A 23119-nucleotide genomic window follows, 5' to 3' on the forward strand; every position below is an offset into this window, starting at 1 on the left:
CCGCCCACCGTGGAATCTCATTGGTCTGAAATGTTGCTCCACATCACATTGACCATTAAATATGCCTTGAATAGCTGGGACTGTGTCACATTGCAAAGCGGTTTCATGTTCAAAATGCTTATCGCTGTACACTCTAGTTACAAGATGGTTTTGATTAATCGATTCATTCACTTATGCATCGTTCTTACCAGACATAGAGTAGAAAATAGTTCCATTTTCTCCTTCATCAGGATCTTTTGCATGAATGGTTCCCAGTAGAAATCCAGATGGTTGACCTTCTAGCGTCTGTACAGAGATTTCAGTTAACATTTTAAATCAACACAGCTCACTATTATATATGAAATCTGTATCAATTTTTGTGTGTAGACGTCTGTGTAGAAATGCTAGAATATACAGTACACTACGATTCAAAACTTTGGGGACTGTAAGATTTTTTTTTTTCTTATATTCACCAAGGCTGCATTTAGTTGATTGAAAATACAGTAAAACAGTAAAGTTGTGAAATATTACTACAATTTAAAACAATCTCTTTCTATTTTAATGTATTTTAAAATGTAATTTATTCCTGTGATGAATTTTCAGCAGCCATTACTTATCATCTTAATATGCTGCTTTGGTGCTCAAGAAACATTTCTTATTATAATCAATGTTGAAAACAGAACCTGTAGAACATATGCTGTATACATTTGGTTTTTCTCTTCTAGAAGACGTAGCTTTGAGGATTATGAAGCTAATATTGGCTCTCATACCTGCAGCAAGAGCTCTCTTCCTGTCTGAGCATGGCTGAAGGAGGGTGCATTATCATTCTCATCCAGAACCGTGATGAAAGCAGTGCCTGTAGCGCTGCGTGCAGGGGTCCCACCATCCTGAGCCACCACAATGAGCTGGTAGCTGGACTGAAGTTCACGGTCCAGGGAAAGTTTTGTGCTTATCTCACCTTTAAAAGAGTAGGACAGATGGAAAAACGCAGAAAAAGGGTGAGAAACAGCAGAAGAACATGTCAGTGGCAGAAGGCACAGATGGCACATCCTGACATCACCAAGAGGAACCCCCACAGTTAACATGCTGCCAGAAGTCTGGAGCTGTGTGATGTCCAGTATGCTCAACAACTCCACATGAAAAATGGGTCAGAATAGTCAACTAGCCATTCAACAACTGACTACTGAATTAATGAGGTTGGCTAGTTTATATAGATTTTCTTGTTTAAGCTTTATTATTTTAGCGGTTGTAAAACTTCTAACACAGCATGCAAACAATCAGTTTTTGTGCAGACTGTGATAACTTTCTGAAATTTAAGGTTATAGTAATTATTTTACCTATTTATTGTTGAATATCTATGAATATTATTAGCCTGCTAAAAGTCCTTTTGGAAAGCTGTTACATAACTTTTAAGAAATCCTAAAGAACATGACTCTAAACCAGCCAAATTATACAATGCTCCCTCAGACCAACTAACTGACTAATTCATAAACAACTCACCAACTCATCAATTTTGAATATATGTTGTTTTGGACATCCTTACTCTATACAGACAAACATAATACCACAAACCACTAGAGAACATGTGCAGGTGTCAAGTTGACCTTGTCACTCAAAGTCGTTTTGGTCTGATGGACTGTCTGCCATATTTGATTCTCACCAGTGTGGGAGTTGATCTGGAAGTGGCGATCCAGATGGAGCAGGCGGTAGCTCAGCCGACCGTTGAGGCCAGCATCTCGATCGCTGGCAGACACCCGGCCGAAACCAGTGCCTGCTGGCAGGTTCTCGCGCACTGCCAGGAATGCTCTCTCTTGGGTAAATCGTGGGGTGTTGTCATTTTCATCCATCACTGACACACGCACTGTGGCACTACCCGTCTTCTTCAGCTGTCCATTGCCTGATGTGGCCAGTACGGTGAGCAGGTACATCTCCTTGGCTTCTCTGTCCAAGGCACTTTTCACAAACAGCCAGCCACTGTCGGACACAATGCCAAACCCTGCTGCATCACTGTCTGGGTGCAGGTGGTAGGCTAGTGGGGTGGAAGATTGTCCAGCGGTGATGCCGCCATCTCGGTTTATTGCTTGAACCTGCAGGAAGCGTGTGTTGAGAGGTGTGCTTTCCTTCAGCTCTACTCGGTACGTGAGGCTATCGAACATGGGACCTTGGCCATTCTCGGCTTGTACGTGGATGACCAGGGTGAAGGTAGAACTTAGCTGAGGTGCTCCGCTGTCTTTGGCAATCACCTGCAGGTCATAGCGGGGCACGCTCTCGTACGACAAACCGCCAATCAGGCGGATGTGCCCGCTGTTGCGATCAATGCTGAAGGTTCTCTGGGCACCACCGCTGAAAAGATCAAAACTCAGAAGGCCGTTGTGTCCAGAATCGCGGTCTTCTGCTTGGACCTTGTACACCACTGTACCCATCCGTGTGTCTTCAGGTAGAATCAATGACTCGGAGGATGAGGGCAAGAAGATGGGCGCATTGTCATTGACGTCGGACACTGTAATTCGTACCCTAGTCTGGCCAAAGGCAGGGGGGTTACCGCAGTGTGCCTGGATTTCCAGATTCAAGCTGGGTTGGGCCTCGTGATCCAGAGGCAAGCTTGTTCTCAAGGCCCCGGTCTCTGAATCCACAGTGAAGTAGCCCATTGGGTCACCAGAGCTAATAGTGTAGGAGATATCCTTCGAGACACCTGAGAACCAAGAGGCCAGAGATACATCAGTTCACAGTGTAGCAAGAAAACAAAGACGAAGAGTTATTTTTAAACACATGAGACCAGAATTTAGTGCCTCAAATATCCAAAGCAAATTGTTAAAAAACCAAGTGGTGAAACAGAATCAATGATTAATGTTGATTGTAAATGAGGTGTGTATAGTGGTTCCGTGCCTATTTGTCAAAAAGTGGTGCACCATGGAGAAAAATGCCAGTAGCCATCTGGTCAGGGAAATAGGGATATTTTTTTGTGACAAAAGGGGACTGAAAAACTTCTGAGATTAGCTCACCCACCGTTCTTAGTGCTGGCCCTCACAATGCCAACTTGTGTTCCACGCAGGGCATCCTCAGAGACCAAGAAAAAGTACTGAGCTTGTTCAAAAACAGGGGGTGCAACCAGTCCTGCCACTATGCTGATGTTGACCCTGGCATTGATTGGAGCGGTAAGGCCCCCACCATCTTGGGCTGAGACCACCATCGTAATGACTGAGTTTGCCTTTCCATGTAGAGCGCGTGACAGTGAAATCACTCCTGGGAAATGCAAATAAATAAAATAAATGGTTCTATTAAGTAGAAAGGTCTCTGAATACATCAAGCTATACTGAATACCCAGAAACCCATACTGTTCAAAAGAACACAAGTGGCACAATATTTCAAATAGATGCCGTTCTTTTCAACTTTTTAATAATCAAAGAATCATGAAAAAAGAATATAATAGTTTCCACAAAAATATTAAGCAGCACAACTGTTCAACATTGATAATAATAAGTTATTTTAGTACTGTTTTTACTTTATTATTGATCAAATAAATGCAGTCTGCAAGCATAAAATTGGTATATATATATATATATATATATATATATATATATATATATATATATATATATATATATATATATATATATATATATATATATATATATATATATATATATATATATATATATATATATATATGGCTTTAAAATCTTAATCCTTGAACTTGTATTGTGAACTTTAAATGAGGGTAGATCTAATCTTCTCACCAGTATCTTTGTTGAGAGTGAAGAAAGGTGAGCTCCCTCCAGGCACAGTACGGTACATCACTCTGCCGTTCTCTCCTGCATCTGGGTCATGAGCAGTCACCTTCAGGACGGAGGTCCCTGGGGTGCTTTGTGTACTCAGGCTTACTGCATAGCTCAGGGGGTAGAACGCTGGTTCATTGTCATTTATGTCTATCAGGTCCACCCGCACGTATGCCACTGAACTTAGTCCACCCTAGAATAACAAAGAATATACAATAAAATCTAACTAGATACTGCATAAGTACAACCAACTAATGAAGGCTGGCTACATATTAGGCTTAAAATCTTTAAAAAAACGAAAACATTCCTTAGAATATCTGTACTAGACAAAAAAAAAAATCACGTTTGCGGAAACCATTGAAACATTTCAAAGACTACTTCTGGGGAGGAAGAAGATTGATTATATTCCCTTTTGAGAACTGCAATCTGCTGAGGGGACAGTGTACACATGGGATACGGTTCTTGTCGCTAAACATCTTGCTCGCCTGGCATCCCATATGGAGCAAATGGCATGTCAGGAAAAAGGCCCAAATTATTAAATATTACAAGCTGGTGCTCTTTAGGGCCCAGCTGCCTCTGTGTGCTTTAATGTGTCTGCTGAAATTTCCTTTTAAGTATTAAAGTATGCTTTAAAGTATTATTTAGGCACAGGATCCTAAACCGCTACTGAAGATTTACTATACATGCAATTTTTTCCCCTTGATTCCAAAATGGACATAATTTGCAGCACCTCTAAAAACAACCCAGTCACAGTTGATGTCACAATTGTATTGTTGAGGGATGTGGTTGCTGAGACACTCACCCCATCCACAGCTGTAACGGTGAAGTCGTAGTTGGCTGGACCCTGGTCACGATCCAGGCTGGTGGTAGTACAGATCTGTCCATTGTGCTTGCCAACGATGAACTGAGACGGGGTCACAGAGCCTGGACCAGAGCCCAGAGAGTAGGAGATGGAGCCAAAAGACCCACCATCCGCATCAGTAGCTGTAACCTGGAAAAGGAGAGAACACATTAGATTAAAGTTCAGCCAAATGTAATAAAAAAAGCTTAAGCATAGAAGCCAGACACTTATAGTGTTTAGGACCATGGTTCAATTGGATTTAGTCACATGCCCTGATCTTTGTTTATGATAAACCAGTGATTGTTTCTATACTCAGTAGGAATAATTATATAAGGGTCGATATGAATATTTTTTGGGGGTACGTCAAAAATAAAATCTCAGTATTTTCAGCCTTTTGATGGTATCCAATATAAATATTTATGCATTTGCTCTGATTTCATTTAAAAGGGTGATACTTTTTATGATTTTTTTTAACAAAACTGTTCAATTTGTTCAATTGCCAATCAAATTAAAAATGTAAAAAGTGTAAAGCATAGTAAATTAAAAATCTACTTAAAAATAAAAATAACAAATAACAAAGGCTTCTTTACAATACTGTTTATCAAAAAAAAAAAAAACTCAAGGGTAATTATATCAAATCATTTTCATTTAAATATACCAATATGATTATAGTTTGAAAATAAACTTAAATATTTACCTACATATTTTTTAATTAAAACATTTTATGTACATAAAGTGTCTCATATAGACTTTGAGTACAAACGCAAAGAAATGTTTGAATCTGACTCATTTAAAACCAGTTCATTGAAACCACTTGAACTGATTAGCAGAAATTAAACTTTGCTACTGAATTTGAAATGAGACTTTATTAAATATATAAGTTGAGATATAAATAAGACTAGATATTAAAACATCAGTCTTAATGCTGTCATTTTCACAAATCGCAAACCAAATAATGATTGTGAAACATAAAATTATGCGACAAACAGGAAATATAATGAAATAAAAAGTGAAATAAAAGGTGCATTAAAATTTTTGCAATACTCAAATGTTGAATGAAGTAAAAAAATAAATAATAATAATAAACTATACAATTATTTTTAATTATTTATATATTTTAATATATTTGATTAATTATATTTTTTAATGATAAAATGCATATTAATTATAATATTGTGACTATTTATTATACCCCGAGCTATAGTTTTAATTTAAATGTACATATTCCAAGACCACTCAGCAGTTTCCTGTCACAAATAAACCTGGGACTCCACTGAGCAATACCACAACACATTTATCTGACTTGGTTCACAGCCCTTGGCATTCAAACACTGCACTGGTGCTCTGCAGCAGGTACATATACTGCGGTAAACTAAGAGAGCACATGGAGAGCTCTTCTGCTACAGTTGGGTTTGATCAACCAAGCCAAGAGGAGGGAAGCAGTTGGCAGCTAGCAGACATAAAGACTTTCACAGCCACAGCGAACAGCTCAGGAGAGAACTACAGACAGATAAACAAATGAAGAGAGAGACAGAGAGAAAGAGACTTGTATAGAGGTGATAACTATCTGGGAGAAAATTAATTGCCATTCCATGCAAATACGGAAAGCAAAATTACTTTCTATCCAGCTTCTTATTCATCAAATAAAAGGAAAAATAGTCCTTCAGCTCAGAAATTACTCTCAAACAACATTACACCTCGGCCATGTGCCGTCTTGAGTGGATGACGGCGGAAACTGTGCAAACTGATTCTAATGACATTGAGATGAGGGCATCAGAGTCTGAGGTCGGGTCCTGGCGGAGGCCATGGAGCAAGTGTAGGAAAAGTAATCATCATGAATACAAGAACTCCCAGCCCACAGCGGAGAGATGTTCCACCTTTTAACTATCCAAGGCCCTGAAGCAAACCCTGATATTTTACAACCGAGCAGGGGGGGCACGATATTCATAAACACCACACTACCTATCCTTATTCCCTTCACGATAGCTTGACAGAAGTTGGACGTCTGAGGCCTGAACAGCGAGAGTTTGAGGTAAAAAACAGTGGAAGGGCGGTTTGACCAAGGATCTGCTTCATGGACAAAGCCATTTTCCATGAAAGCCTGGCTTGAGCAAAGAAAGCAGGGAAATGTCTGGGGGACTTGTGGGTCTCAATATAGTCCAATTAAAGAGCTCCAAAGCAGCACTGTAAGATAAATATTTCCTCTCAGTCGTAGCGCTGTTCATAGCAGCTATATTGAATGGAAGATGTATGAGAAAAGGAAGCATGTTGGTCACAATAAGAAATCATGTATTTGTACTCAAGCCATCTTTAAAACATCTGTCAGTTTGACTATATGCATGGTACATGTAATAAGACGGCAGAAAACAATCGGTATTAAGCACGTAAACCCTTCAAAGGTGGAAGACTGAAACCAGAAGTGGTGTTGAGTTTCTTTTTCCATCTCTCCAACAAAAAGGGATTTAAATAAAGTGGCTTCTCAAAATGGGGAGAAACCCAAGCTCATAATTTCTAGAGTGTGTTTGAATATGTGGTGAGATGCCAGTAATCATGATGACTGATTGAATGATTGTCTTTTCGGGTCCTAAAGGGGGCACCTAAAGTGCATGCATACACAAAAACACGCATATACGAGTTCACAAACACACACAGGAGCCGTGGGATTTGGAGATGTACTGTTTAAGAAGCGAGTTGCCTTTGCCAGTACAATAACAGTTCATAAGAAGTTTAGTGGAATCTCAATCTTGACTGAATCATAAGTGGGTCAAAGTGTGCTCGAGCTGCTTTCTCGAAATCTCTGCTAAATCCTCTGTGCTTTTCCTCACCGTAACTCATGGAGACACACAGACTCAGACACGCCAACAGTGCACAATGCACGGGATGACCTCAAAAACTGAATTGCACCTAATAAATTTCTCAACTCATCTCACAAGCTACATATATTACATCACAGTTGTCTAAAAAAGTTCAAATGTGCACCACAAAAGTGAATTGCAAACATTCTAAAACATATTCTCCCCATCTGCCATTGGTTGGACAAAGAGACAGAGCCGCCCCCAAACTCACACTATTGGTTGAGCCAACATCAGGATGCTCAAACAAACAGAGGTTTGGTGTTTATGTTGAGTGTGGTTTAATCGTCATACATAATTTATTATCAGAGTGTGAAAGTGAGACAAGAGTGAGAATGTTGGACACGTTCTGCAGCTCTTAAGGTTCCCTCGTCTCTCTCTCTCCATGTGCGAGCAAAAGATGCGAGCCGCCCTGAACGAGCCAAGCGAGACTTTGGCTGGGCGAACTGTTACTGCAGAACAAGCCAAAGGAATCCAATGCTAACTTGTGGAGTTTTGTGGTTCACCCACCATTCCTCTTGACTCCTTTTTTAGCGGAGAAAAAGAAACATTCAAGTAAGCGAATACAAGATTAATAGGGAGAAAGAATAAGCTTGTCCAGTTCTCGTTAGTTTTTCCTAATGCAATGGATCTGGTTTCGCTGCATTGGGTTTTCTCAAGGCTACACAGCTCATTTAGTAGGTAAGCGACCTGGCCGATGCTTTCCCAAAAGGAAATGCTGTATATGACAATGAAGTTTTTGATTTGTTAATTGACCCCCTTGGAATGAACATGCAAAACTTTTACTTGGATGTCTGTAAAATGTCTGTCGACAAACCACTGACTCAAGGTTACCTGTAAGTTGGTCATAATGATAGAGGACTGTGAAACTGTTCCGTGGGACAATTTCCATGCAAATTATGTCTAAGATCTATGATCCAACAACAATGCAAGATACGTAGATTTGCTAAGTGTAGTTCATTTAGCATTCAGAACCGCTTCATTTAATTCTGTGGCACTGGGGTTCCTAGTCAAACAAACCATCTCAGAACATTCAAAACCAAACCATCTGATCAAGAAGCTTTCGTAGCCAAACTAAACATGGCAGCCGACAGAACAGTTTGGGAACTTGCTAACAAGCCAATCAGAGTCTGTTCGACAAACACTTCTGTAAGACCCGTTCTGTACTACTGATCTTCTCAGTGAAGACATCAATAAACAAAACCAAAGATATCACAAATTACATCACCCGAACACAGACAAAACCCCCAAATAACAGCAATACAAGGCAGCGAGTTGGTGTAACTTGGCACTAAGGTCATCTGGAGCGGCGTCTCTTACACAAACATGACATGTGGAGAGTACAGTGGTGACTTTGCTTAAATAACAAGAAACCTACAGAGTGATCCAACTGAAACAGCATGATCTCATGTAAAAGAGAGGCTCAGCTTCAAACATATTGCCTTCTTTGCAGCTAATGTTCAGAGTTTTGACCGAAAGCAATGGTTGTTTTTATTGAAATGTTGCACAAACTTGCAACAACTTCCACATATAAGAACAATGGTTTAGTTGGGAAACTATAAAAGGCTATACAACAAATAGTTACCTCAAAATAATAGTAAAATAAATAAATAAATAATAATAAATTAAAATTTGCTATTATTAATGAAACTGGAGAGGGCCTCAAGACTGTCAAACCAAAAAAAAAAAAAGACCAAAATCAGTTCAAACTACTATAATGTACGCAATTTAGAGTTTAATGATGAAAACATTTAATGATAAAAGTATAGCTTAGGGCTATAAACAAAGATCCTGACAGTATATATATATGAATAAACATGAAGTGATTTAAAAATAAATAAATACCAGCAACAGACTCATCTCTATGGAAATGAATTGACAAAAAAACACACACAAAAAAAAAAAATCCGTAGATCTTTTAAAATGTCCTCTCTCCGTTGGAATTGGGGATTCATTTTAGTGAATCAGATTGTTTGGATGATTCTTTCAATGAATAATTAAAGAAAATTATTCACTAATTAATTGGAGCCATTGGCTAATGTTCGTGTGCAGCATTTTACAATCTTTCTAGTAATGCAAATAAGTATTTAGTTAAATACTTTAATTAGATATATCACTCACAAATAGGAAACACGTGGAAGCAACCATGAAAAGGAAACAAGAGATGACTTTCAAAATAAAACACAAGCTTTTCAACTTCAAAATAAAAGAGCAAATGCTAAATATTTCCTATGCACCGAAATTTCGGCTAATATCATTAATTAAGAATTTTTTTTCCCAGCACATCCGCACACACAGAGAGGCGCGTTTCAGCATGCAAACAGCAGATTGATTCTTCTTTTGTATCTCTGTGTGCTTGAACGTACCCATACACACAAATGTATGTCAAAATACAAGTCTCTGCAAGTTTTCTCGTAAAACACAGTTGGTTATGTCTTAAGGGAACGTAAAGAGTTGAGAAAGAAATCGGATGTGCCTCATTGTATTGGATCCGTGCATTTGCTCTTAAAGTGACAGTAACCTATAAATACCTGCTGCAAAGTCATTAATATTATTCATTAATACAATTATACGAAAATAGGCTCATTTAAAATAATAAATAAATAATTTTTAAAAGAGTATTCAGAATTTTCAGTTTCCGTTTCGGACCAGAATTCTCATTTCAGTGCATCCCTACTTTTTTGTTTCATGGAAGAAAGAAAGGTATAGAAATTTCTAGACATAAGAGTGAAATGACAGGGTTTAAATTTGGGGGTAAACTAACCAACATCTCTAGGTATTTAAATACAAGATACAACTCCTGTCTGAAATCTAGAGTTTATATCAAAAGTCTCAGTATAAGCCACAATATGGCTTTCATATTTTCAATCTGGTGCTATATCTCATTTCTTTCCATAGCGGGGGAGATAAGAGATCAAACAGAAAACAGCACATTCTTTTCTCAGAAGGATACTTACAGACAAAGCCAAGCACACCATAAACATACTATGCTCCCAATAATTTCAATACAGCATTTTATTGAAGCTATCATTCACATCACATGACTTCAGAGAGACAAAAACAGCACACTGATGGATGATTCCCAAACCCATGGGAGGCCACGCACAAACACTGACTGATGGATAAATACAAATATGAAAGCGGTCATTGAGTGAAAATATAGATTGATGGAAGTGTAACGAGATGTGTGCGACTGACAGACAGCAGTGAAAGGTGACAGAAAGACATGGACTGAAATATGGAAGGATATGCTATGAGTTATTACAGCTGTTTATTGAGAGATCGCTCTCTTTCTTTTTCTTCTTGGCATCACTTCAGAGAGCTGAGGAAGAGTGGGAAACGGGATACCTCCTACTACTTTCTGGCCCTCTTGACCGGCGGCCGAGTGAAAGCCGCACATCCCTCCGGCTCATTACAGCCACAGAGCTGAAGCATTTGACGTGTGACATGTCTTGCCTGTTTAAGACCGAGACACAAATCTACTAGTGAGCATAAACAATAAATTTTTTTAATCCAAGTTGCATTTTTTAAAAATGTGAATAATCAAAATATTACAAAAAAAAATACTAATAATCCCAAAATTACAGATGGATGGATGGATATACAGTCGAATGGATGGATGGATGAACAGATAGATAGATTGGATGGATGGATGGATGGATAACAGATATATAATTCACTGCATTCACTTATTACTTTGCTTAAAAATCACCAATGAATGTCCATTTGGACGAAAACAGCTAATAACATAACACAGACACGTGTTAAGAAACAAACCAGATGCATTCTCTACATACTAAATTTTTTTTATGACGCCCTTTCAAGTGGTTGGCAGTAACCCCAAAGGTCGCAGTGACCTGCATCTACTGCAACTTTACACCACAGAACAAGCTGTCAATGGGCACAAAATGACATCATCGGAGCGCTCCTCCAGATCTGTGAAGTACGCGGCACTCTCCAGATGTCCATTAAAAGGGATCTGCAGTATAATGGGATGCCTGTAAAACATCATATACATGTCAAGATCACTGAGCACCCTAATTATTTCTTCATGCAAGGGAGCTTGGCTTCATCCTAGGAGCCGTGCCGGTATTAGCTGCCCGCCAGGACACTGTCATCAGGAAATGTCCAGAAAGAGTCAAAAAGTCTTGGAATCGAAAGAAGCAGCTGACACCGACCGGTCATGTTACGCGTTTTTATCAGACGCAGACTTGTATTCTGGTAGTCGACCACAATTTATGTCAGGTATGGTGTAAAGGCCTGAGTTTTGGATGTAAATATTGGGGTTGGAAGACTTCTGAAAGGTGTTAGTTTCTAAAACAACACAGCTTTGAGCTTTTCATCTCTGGCCTTGACGGTGACGGGGAGGGGTAGCAGCAGGTACTTTAGGCTGGGGTAAGGTGCAGATTTTTGGCAGGAGATCACAAGACGGCCAATTCAGCATAAAGAGGACTAATGACACCAGGAGGACCGGTGCAGAGGGACTATAGAGTATGGTTTCCCCTTTTTCTCTCATCCCTCCATAACTGTGAGTGTTTGTCTTTCATCTGGCCCTCGCAGCTGGAGGTGATTAAGGCATCAAAATATGTACAGAGAAAAGTGATAGATTGGGGATCTCAGAGAGGAGAAGCAGAGACAGAGGGGTTAATGGCTGCAAGAGGAGTTGTGGACTCAAAAGTGGACTCGGGGCAATAATAACTCGATATGCTTTCAGAGAACACGACAGTCAAATAAATGTTTGAAATGCATTTATATAAATAGAGATGTGTTTACAATGTCTGAGCAGTTTCGAAGACTCGAAGATGAAGATTCTGTCAATAATTGCTCTCCCTCATGATGTTCCAAACCCGGAGGTGGTTATTTTTTCAGTGGAACATAAAATCTTCTTTGAGCTTTTTCTATACAATGACAATCCATAATCAGCATGTCCATTAGGTTCATAAAAATACTCCATATGGGTGATGTGCTACATCCTAATTTAACATATACATATATTAAATATACACTGCCCGGTCAAAATAAAAGTCGCTGTTTGGATTGAAAATACAAATGCATAAGAGTCAATGATTGGATCATTATTGCAGTGATTATTATGTTTCTAGCATGTTATATGTTTGGCAACAGTTCTTCTAACCCTACTTGATGGAGTGCTTTTCATTTCTTAAACATCCACGTAGGAAGACACATTATGGCCAAATTCCAGGCTGACAATGTCTAGATTCATCAGCCTCAAATTGTGAAAGAATGATTCAGAGGGAGCATGAAGAATCATTTTCACATGACTTAAATTCATTGTCTTTGGGATGGAGGAGACTTTACAGAGTGCTTAAATTTTATATACACCAGTCAAAACACAAATATTAGATTAGATTAGATTCGATTCGATTCGATTCAACGTTATTGTCATTACACAAGTACAGGTACAAGGCACAATAATAGCACAAAGAACACAAACATTGCATCTCTCATCTTGGGCTCAATGTTTTAGTATGCATATATTATAGCAGACAGATCATTGCAGCTTTTGATTCATTTCTTTTTAAAAGCAGGTCATCCACTTGTGTGTTTTTAAGAGCTGACTTCAACCTCTGTAAGGTCTACTGAAGCTCAGAGTGAGCAGGAAGCCAACCTATCTAGACTCGTGCCACAGCTGACAAATTTTCCCCATGAGAGTGTAAAGCCCAAGCATTTCCAGTGGTCATTTTAACAGGAACAATAAACATGCCAAAAGCACCTCTGGAAATGTAAGCCGGGCGACCCTTTGCAATGACCCCATCACGCCTTTACGTCTTACAGAAGAAGCTCTATGCTGGAGTCCCAATCACTGACAATTCAATGGCCTCACTGGTTATTTTTGAAATGCCACATAAGAGACACGGCTCTTTTATGCTTTCACACAAAAAACCCCATGTTATTTTTCATACAGAAAAGGAAATGGCAAAATCATATGAGAATATTAGAAGGTGATTATTTTGAACAACTTGAAAGCAGATGTGGACATTGATATTATAATAATAGAGTAAAATGAATTTTTATATATATATATATATATATATATATATATATATATATATAGTTTTTAAAAAGTATGTATTAAAAAAGTGTGTTTTTCCCCACACTCATTTGGAAAAATGGGCCAAGTTTTGAAACAAATAGCTTATTTATTTACAGCATATTGGTGACCATTATTGCCTTTGAAGCTGTAAACCAGCGCGGCTTTTCAAAAACTTGAATGAACCCAGATGAACTGTATAGAGAGTTTAGTGGGATGCTGAAGAGATGGAATAATGCAAACCATGCTCGCTATGGGATCTAACGGTAGTGATGTGGCTTATGGCACCGCTCTGCTGGTCAATAACTCCCTCGCAGGACTGCGTGCACAAACACAACACGCACACGGTAGCAAATTCCACCCGCAACCCTGCCGCCTGGCACCAGTGTCGGATGGGTTGTTGAAAGGCCAGTTGCAGAGAACAGCAGGGTTTTTCCGATGCATTGTGGCCTTCGCATGGCCTCCTTGAAAAAGTCAGAGAGCACGGCTTTTATACGGGTTAAATGTAGTACGATCAATGCTTTAAAGTATGACTGTGGTAAAATTTTCTGTGGCCTACATCAAAATACATGGAATGTAAGTGGACTTGACATTACGTATACATCATTTGACTGCTAGATATATTGCTTTCAGTGAAATGTCATTTTAGACATGGTCAGTAGGAGTCAGTGGCCACATCACTCATAAATGTCCTCAAGGCAAAAGCTAATAGCCGTTCTCCTGCACTCAATCTTGCCTGGTATTAATGCTGCATAGCACAGCAGAGGAAGCCAGATCTGGTTGTCTACTTTCTACTGTGGTTCCAAAGTCATCTGTGAGTGGCTACCGACAGCCTAATAATTTGCATATTCCTAGCCCGGAGAAACTTGAATTGCATCTAATGGAAAGGAAGGTAGTTTTTCACAATTCCCTTTCCCCTCTTCTCCTTAAACGCTGAGCAATTTGAACAAATAATTTTTTTTTAATGACCAAACCCAATGGAAATTTCTTCTTGTAAATTTGTTTGGTGATGTAAGTTTTGACAAGATAATTCCAAAACAGCATATACAGTATAATGCAGTTTCCTACTTTAATGTATTTTAAAATGAAATGCATTCCTGTAATGCAAAGCTGAATTTTCAGCATCATTACTCCAGTCTTCAGTGTCACTGTCACGTTTGATCAATTTAACATGTCCTTGCTGAATAAAACCATGTGGTACAATCAAACAGATGAACTACTGTAGCTCAAATTGCTCTAGAAGTTAATGCTGGTTCTGATAGAAAGGTGCCAGAATACACAGTGCATCGCAGTTTGTTGCTTATGAGGCTGCATAGCTGCAGACCAGTCAGGGTGCCCATGCTGAAAAGGTGGCCTGGTCTGATAAATTACTTTTTCTTTTACATCACGTGGATGGCCGGGTGCGTTGCTTCCCTTAGGAACACATGGCACCAGGATGCACTATGGGAAGAAGGAAAGCTGGCGGAATCAGGGATGCTTTGGGCAATGTTCGGCTGGGAAACCTTTGGTCCTGCCATCCATGTGGATGTTACTTTGACATGTACCACCTACCCAAGCGTTGTTGCAGATCATGTACACCCTTTCATGGAAAAGGTATTCCCTGGAGGCTGTGGCCTCTTTCAGCATGATAATGCCCCCACCACAAAGCATTTTAGATGTGGTCCCTTGGCCTCCAAATTCCCCAGATATCAATCCAATTGTTACGGGTTGGTAGTGCAGCAGGGATGATAACAGACACGGAATTCAAAACAAAAGACGGGTTTAATAAATCAAGGAATCCAACAGGAACAAAACATACCAACATACATATAACATTAACATTAGAACCGACAAGGAGTGCTGGGAGTGAGTTCAATATAAAGGGAGTGCTAATGACAAGGACCAGGTGCAGGGAATCCGGGGAGAGCGGGAGAGATGATGAGGAAGTGAGTTCAGGTGTGAGACAGGGAGGATTCTGGGAAATGGGAGTCCGGTAAGTTGCACGTTACATAAACATTCTTACCTTTCACCTCAACGAGAGAAAAGTAGTGCTTATACTTCCAGTTTGCGAAAGCTATCTTTGAAGTCGTTGGACTTGCCATCGCTCTGACTCTGACTGTGCATATACACACACACACACACACACACACACACACACACACACACACACACACACACGCACACACACACACACACACACACACACACACACACACACACACACACACACACACACACACACACACACACCAAACAACCAACCAACCAACCAACCAACCAACCAACCAACCAGAGAAAGAAAAACGTTGCAGGTCCGACTGACAGAGAGCCTGTTTACATGAAAACCGCTTCAGTGAGCTCAATTATAGTAACGCTGCATTTTATTCTCACTAACGCTAACGGCGTTGTAACGGGAGAAGCAGTGATTCGTTTGATAACTCGTTACTGAAAAAAATGATTCCGTTAGTAACATCGTTTATCTATAACGCCGTTATTCCCATCACTGATAATGCATCTGTTTTTGATCATGTTTTTGAGTTATAGAAATCATGATTGTGTTCCCCTCTTAAAGAAGCATGAATGCTGTGATGTTTTCGTAGCCAGATGTCTTTGATTTGTTCATGGTTGTTTCCAATTTGTAAATCAACGTTCAAAGCATATATTTATGAGAAAACAAACAAAATCAACAATGCCCACAAAAACTAGGGCCATGCCTCTGTGGTATGGGTCTTATATTTATTGAAAAACTGCTATTATTTTGACCCATAAACATGCCAAGTAAGGTATGAATTTAAACATTTCAGTCAAAAAAGATCTTCTATAAAAGATTTTACAAAGATTTAGATTTAACAGCTGTCATCAAACACATAATACATGGCATCACTATGGGTGAGCATCACTATTGCTCTTTTTTGAACAAACCTACAACCATAAAACTATTTTAAATAGGCCTAATTCATCCCACATTGTGAGATGAAAGTTGGCACTGAGCTCCTAGATGTAGTACCTAGCAACCACCCAGAACAACCTAGAACAAGGGTATCCAAAGTCTGTCCTACAGAGTTTAGCTCCAACTTGCCTCAACACACCTGCCTGTAAGTTTCTAGTATCGCCCTGTCCAAATGGCACACTAAACCCTCACGGTCTTCTTCTGAGTCCGCACTTTCACGACATAATGTTGCTTTGACTGCCGGGAAGAAGTCCGCTGCGTAACCTGCACCAGTGCGGGCTCGGCAGAAGTGCGCATCGAAGGCGCATATCGACCTCAGCCTTCTGAGACCTAAAATGACAAATGGGACACCCTGCGGTCTCGACTTAACGGACATGCGCACGCAGCGGCTATTGTAAGTCCAAAATACCGAAAGTGCACATGAAGTGTGTCATTTGGGACAGGGCCTATGCCTAGTGAGACCTTGATTAGCTGGTTCAGGTGTGTTTAATTGGGTTTGGAGCTGAACTCGGTAGAACAGTGGCCCTCCATGAACAGGATTGGAGAAACTGCATTGCAACACAATGAAAACCTCACAGAAAGTCTTAAAATTGTGTTCAAAAGCCTTGCACAGGCAAGCAAAATCACGTTCTCCACAGACAATGTAAAAATTTAGTTTTGAATACATGTTGATTGACCTTTTTTGCCACTTTATTGCTAGAACTAGAGAACAAGGAGAACTAGATCAGGAAAGGTCAAGATGAACTCAAACTCGCATTGCTTACTCAAAATGGCTATGTTTACATGCACACCTTTTGTTTCAATCGGAAGGAATTAATTACACGTAGTGTAGCCTAGTGTTTACATGAACAATAAATAAAGTGATGGGTTGTTGTGCGTGTTTATATGTCACAAACTTCTAATCAGAATTGATTTTTTGACATGTGTACACTGCATGAATATACACAGTTTCCTGCTGTTTATGCATACTATTCTCCTACATTGCTTTTAAAAAATAGACTTAATATTTATCTATTTCGGGTCCTGATTAGGAGACGACAAGCGCATTAACCGTTGTGCTGTGCTGCTTATATTTATCAGACAGTAAAAACGGCCCTTCCCGTGCCCAAAATAAACTGTCTGTGGATAAGAGTATGAAGTAAGGACTGATGGGACATTGTTCTGTTCCACTCATAGACTGTAAAAAAAGATGGACGACGCGCCTTCACTTTCTTCCGTTAAGTGAAGCCGCCAGTGTTGAAAATGCGGCGCTGGCATCTCGAGTCTGCGCAGTAGTAACATGGAGCCAAGTTTGCGCAGTAGTGAGCACAAAGTTGAGGTCCCACCCATACTCACGCAACATAACCAACAACTTTTTGTGAAATAAACAGTTATGGGAATGTAGAGATTAAAGTTCAAGCTCCAATCTCCTCCCAAAGTTCCCAAAAATGTCCATTAGTGCCTCAGTGACTACTTTGCTCAGAGAAGCTGTCAATCTCAGCTGTCAATCATAATGTAACACCCCCCTTTTTATAGCATCAAATAACCAACTATTTTAAAGAACATACACTTGAACTAACATCAGTATGATAAAAATGACAGAAACCATCTTTGGAAAAAAAAAGTATTTGAAGTGTAATTTGATTGTTTAGTTTGTCTATATTCCATTCTATTTCATGGAGAGGGCGGGGTTTATGACCTATACTGCACCCAGCCACCTGGGGGCGATCGAGACGCTTTGGCTTCACTTTTCATGCCTCGTGTGGTACGCTTGGTTCCACTTCACAAACGAGGAGTAGCAGGAGAATTTTAGAATACATTTATGAAATTGTATAAAACAACTGCAGCTCTTTTAGTACGTCATTACACCATTTATACGTCATTGCATATGTGCAGTCCTTCCCAGTTTCGTGTTTACGTGTTCCCTAGATCGAATTAGAAAAAGAATAAACCACCCCTTCAATCTGATCAAAATTTCATTTGGATAAAGCCGATTAAGGTGTTTATATGAAGCCTTTTCAGTCAGTTTGAGCCGTCAATCTGATTACTAATGGATTATTTGGTGGCATGAAAACATAGCCAATGTATCATTCCACATGAACTAACCTCTAAGCACAAAATACTGCTTATTTCTTTTCTCTTCTGACATCATCAACCTCTTACAAACACCGTAGGAATGTTCCCTGATCAGAAAAATCCACAAGATCTCAGCAAAATGCCAGAATGATCTCAGGATAATTCCATTGTTTGTACATGACACTCTGAAACAGTGTCCAACAAGCTCCCAAAATGGAACACAGTAAACACTTTCTCTCTCTCTCTCTCTGTGGCTGCAGGCACTTCATGGTCCAGATACAGATGACAATGGAAAGGTGCTTTACTGTTGCGCAGGGACCTGGAGACACTTCACAAAAACACGCTCTTTAATTTCACCAGGCTTTAATCACAGTCTCTGCTGGAGAGCAAAGTACTTGCTTGCCTCAAGCTCATCACAAGCTGGCACACCGAGTTCATGTGCAGCATAGTATGGGAATGGAAACGTCTATTTACGCAGCATTTCTGTTTAAAAGCCCATTTGGTTTTGGTTTCTTTCTTCTGTGAAACCGAAAGTTTTTTTGTCCATAGAGTCCAGTGTTGTTTAAGACAAGTTGTTTAAGTTGTTTAATGACAACATGGACAAAAACAGTTGAAACATTCTTGTGGGTTTCACAGAATAAAAAAGTCATACACCTTTAACATGGCATGAGAAATCAATGTGTGCATATAAATTGAGCATGAAAGCTAAATAAAGTACCAACAGTTTTGTTTTTAATCCAAATGATAAAATATAATATATTCAATATAACAAACCAGCATTATTATTGGTAACAACAATTACAACTATTAAAGCATTATGCTTGATCTAAATAAAATATAAATATTATGTTAAAATTCTGATACTGAACATGTGAGAAAGTTGAAGCACTTAAAAATTACTAACTGGAAACAAATTAAAACAAAGTATAAATAAAAATAAATTCTAAATAAAAAAAACATACAATAGATATATAAAAAAGTAAATATAAAATACATTGAAATGACAAAAGCACATAAAATTATAAAAAATGAATAAAACAAATATAAACTGAAAATAAAACCCCTTTAGAACTTAAATTATATTAAAATAACATACTGTATATATACATATACACACGTGTGTATACTATATATCTCAAATAAATAAAGTACTATATTCTTTAAATAAGCTTTGAAGTCTCATATAATGTCTGGTATTTCTTGTCCTTCATTAAAAAAAGTTGTCATTACCCTTCCTACGTTTCTTTTATTCTGCCTGTCCATCATTTTTTCCCACATCTTTTTATCTCAAAACTAATAGATGTTGGATTATAGTGTAAGACGACCCCTAAACAGTTTAAGATTTGAACCAGCAACATTCAACATAGAGAGGCGTTATTGTGTGTGGCGTGGCTGGACGCTATCATTTAAAATAACTGTTTAGGTCACACAGTTAATATCAGCTCTCTGGAGCCGTCCCTATAAACACACATGGGCCCGTGCCACTGACCGATAAACACGGCTTTCTGTGAGGCCCGCTGGGGCTGGTTACTGGCGTGCGCCAAACCGTGCTACGACGCTCTGGGCCGCAGCCCTCAGACGTCTGTTTTTAGAGCAGTGGGACGGTCCCAGCGGAGGTCATTCCTCCTTCGGTTCAAGCCAGGGTCGAGTATAGAAAAACACACAGTTTGGTGAAGGAGACGGCACAGGCCAGAGAGTGTTTAGATCAATTTCTTCGGTTTCGCTGGCACTTTTTCGCGCAAGTAAACAGGCTATTCATTTAGCAGCCTACACACTGTCGCTAGAGGAATAATGACCTCTGTGAAAAATGACAGTGGACTTGCGTTTAAAAACGAAACAGAAAAACAGAATATGTTTGGAGCAAAAGGATTAAAGTCGGTAGACATCCTGTAATAAACAAAACATGCAACAGAAATTCCCAGTTTCTTAAAGCTTGCAAAGTATTAATGTTTGGCATATTATAAGGAGTGACACGAATGGGTGGTGTACGTTATGATAGATGAGGTGACTAATGCACATTTGTATGTACAAGGGGAGCGCAGCTGCAAATGCGTTTGAAAGCTTAACAAATGAAACCTCGCTTCTCAGATATAAAATAATTAGGCTGCCTTCATCAATGGACCCATTTATGAACTTTCGCATGTATGTTTGCATTGTGAAATATTTAACTTAAGCCTCATTTATTTTGATGTTTGATCAGAATGTAATTTATGAAACTGTCACTCTTAATACAGGCACACTTTCAGTATACTGTAGTCTTTTCCCAAAAAAATTGAGTTAACTGCATAATGATATTATTAAAATAAGCTATTCGTAATATATAGCATTGAGAGACAAATAAATCATTCTCCTGACAAATACACCCATAAAACAGGAGGCAGCCCATCAACAATTGTGCAGTTTGATGCATTCTCTGTTATTTAAGATCATGTTTTAGTCATTCGTGTTATTACGTCTCACTGTATTGACAGGTGGAAAGAGTTTACGGTCTCTGCTTCGTGTTAACTTCTGGTTTTGTTACCACAATGCTATTTTTAACACTCATGAAGAGCTACAAAAGCTCCAAAACTCAACTCCTACAGAGTTTTTGCTAATTTTTCCTTTAAAAAACAGTCTAAGCAGGTGTGGCGGTCTTAGATGGTCTCTCAGCCTGGTCTGACTCGTCTGGTTAACTGGATTTAGAGGAGTTCGGGAAATTTGCCAGCTGGTGGTCAGGCTGGGAGATGATCTGACCAACCAGCTAAAAAACCACCAAGACCAGCTTAAACCAGCTAAGAGCAACAAAGCCATCTTATGTTTGGTTAAGCATGTCATGTGATGTTGAGGTGCACTTGCTGGTTGGAGACGTCAACATTACATCACTGGTGAGAAACACGAATTGTTTAGTGCTGTGTTGAAATGAATACACCAAATAATCTGTGTTTCGTAGTACAGAACCAGCCTTCAAGCAGATCACAACTGCCTCCTCAGTGAGAAAACCAAAAAGAAATGTGGTGTGTTTTCTCACGAAACAACAGCTGGTTTCCAGATATAACTGTTATTTCCAGCCACTCCAGATATTAAATATTTAAACTTTTGCACAACCTTCGACTCTTCCTGCAAGCTTTACCCGTATGTTTATATTATATATACATATATATATATATATATATATATATATATATATATATATATATATATATATATATATATATATATATATATATATATATATATATATATATATATATAAAATACTCCAATATAAACATATTCATTCATACTAGTATGAAGACAGATCTTTCTTAATGCAAATTATTTTTAATTATACCATCTTTTACACACCCTGATATTGTTCTAAACCTGTCTTTCTTCTATGGAACAATAAAGAAGATATTTTCATTAATGTAGTAAGCCACTGGCTTTTACTGTGTGGACACATATCTAATTTTTTCCAAAATATTCCCTTTTGTGTATAATACAAAAACCCTACCAGATAATTCACTTTCAGTCATGTTCGTGCTGATCGGGGTTATTTTAGTTAGCTAAAACTACAAATAAAACTACAATGATACTAAAATAATACTGCTGATTTTGACCATTTGAACTCTTTCAGGACTGCTTTCACACATTTCATTCTGTGCACAGAGCAAACTGGTGGATAATGCTGTGAGCCTTTGCATGCACTTCAGCCTAAATCAACTAGACAAGCCTATCAAACTCTCTAAATCACTTCATTCGCCCCCTGTTCATTTACAGCACAGTTATAGTTGAGGCATCTCAAAAACAATCATCTCCTATCCATTCCTGTCCAGATCGACATAAAACATCCTTAAATATTCAGCATCCTCCCATTCCATCACGTTATCACTACAGGGGGATTGTCTAAATAAGAAAAAGTCTCACTAGTTTACTCTTAGATGGAAATATTTTTTTTTCTCTGTAGCACTGTCTTATGTTTTCTGTCTGTATATGGATGCCATACAGTAACATGCATGCTTTTCTTCCATTGAACTGATGAGCATCCTAAGCATTGACCCACATCTGATGTATAGGCCTACATATACTCAAATAAACAGATCTGATTTATGATTCTTGTGGATATGGAATTTGTACATACAAACCGTCTTTAAGTCTTTCAAAAACGAAGCCAAATGCACTTAACCTGAGGGTCAGCCATGTGTACACGATGGCAATAAATACTTTTGAGTTCAATAGTAAAAGGATATGGCCGTTATTATAGGTCTGTGTCTGCAATATCCAGGAGATGTCTTGAAGATTATTTATTTAGCTGCAAAAACTATTAAAAGAAAAAAAAAATGTTTCATTGTTATGTGAGTTTAGGTTCACAAATAAAATTAATGAATGAATATTCTATAATACTTTTGTCAGCTTTAATAAAAGTAGCTTGTTTCATTAACATAAAACTTATGATAACAATTTTGCCATTCCTTCAAAATTCTGTAAAAAATTTTCAAATTAAGCTTAAAAAACCCATTTCATAAGAAAAGTCTGAAAAGCAGATGATTACAGTATCCTTCTCAGAGGAAACTTTTGACACTTACAAGCTTTTGCCACATGTTACAAACAAAAGCTCATCTACAGCCTAATGTTTTCTGCTGTGTGTTTTCGAGGAACGTCACACACTGTAGGCTT

General features: G+C 38.7%; 1 protein-coding gene across 1 annotated transcript in view; it reads right to left on the reverse strand.

The window, feature by feature from the left end:
- Positions 1–23119, reverse strand: part of dchs1a (dachsous cadherin-related 1a) — a 114701-nt gene that overhangs the window by 21258 nt on the left and 70324 nt on the right. Inside the window, exons 3-8 of the mRNA XM_079822930.1 lie at positions 4558–4746; positions 3717–3948; positions 2986–3222; positions 1640–2671; positions 750–937; positions 189–285 (exon numbers count right to left, since the gene is read on the reverse strand). Coding sequence (XP_079679056.1) covers positions 189–285; positions 750–937; positions 1640–2671; positions 2986–3222; positions 3717–3948; positions 4558–4746 — 1975 coding nt within the window. The remainder of the gene's footprint in view (positions 1–188; positions 286–749; positions 938–1639; positions 2672–2985; positions 3223–3716; positions 3949–4557; positions 4747–23119) is intronic.

Source organism: Gobio gobio (assembly GCF_949357685.1).
Source record: "Gobio gobio genome assembly, chromosome: 8".
NCBI lineage: Eukaryota > Metazoa > Chordata > Actinopteri > Cypriniformes > Gobionidae > Gobio > Gobio gobio.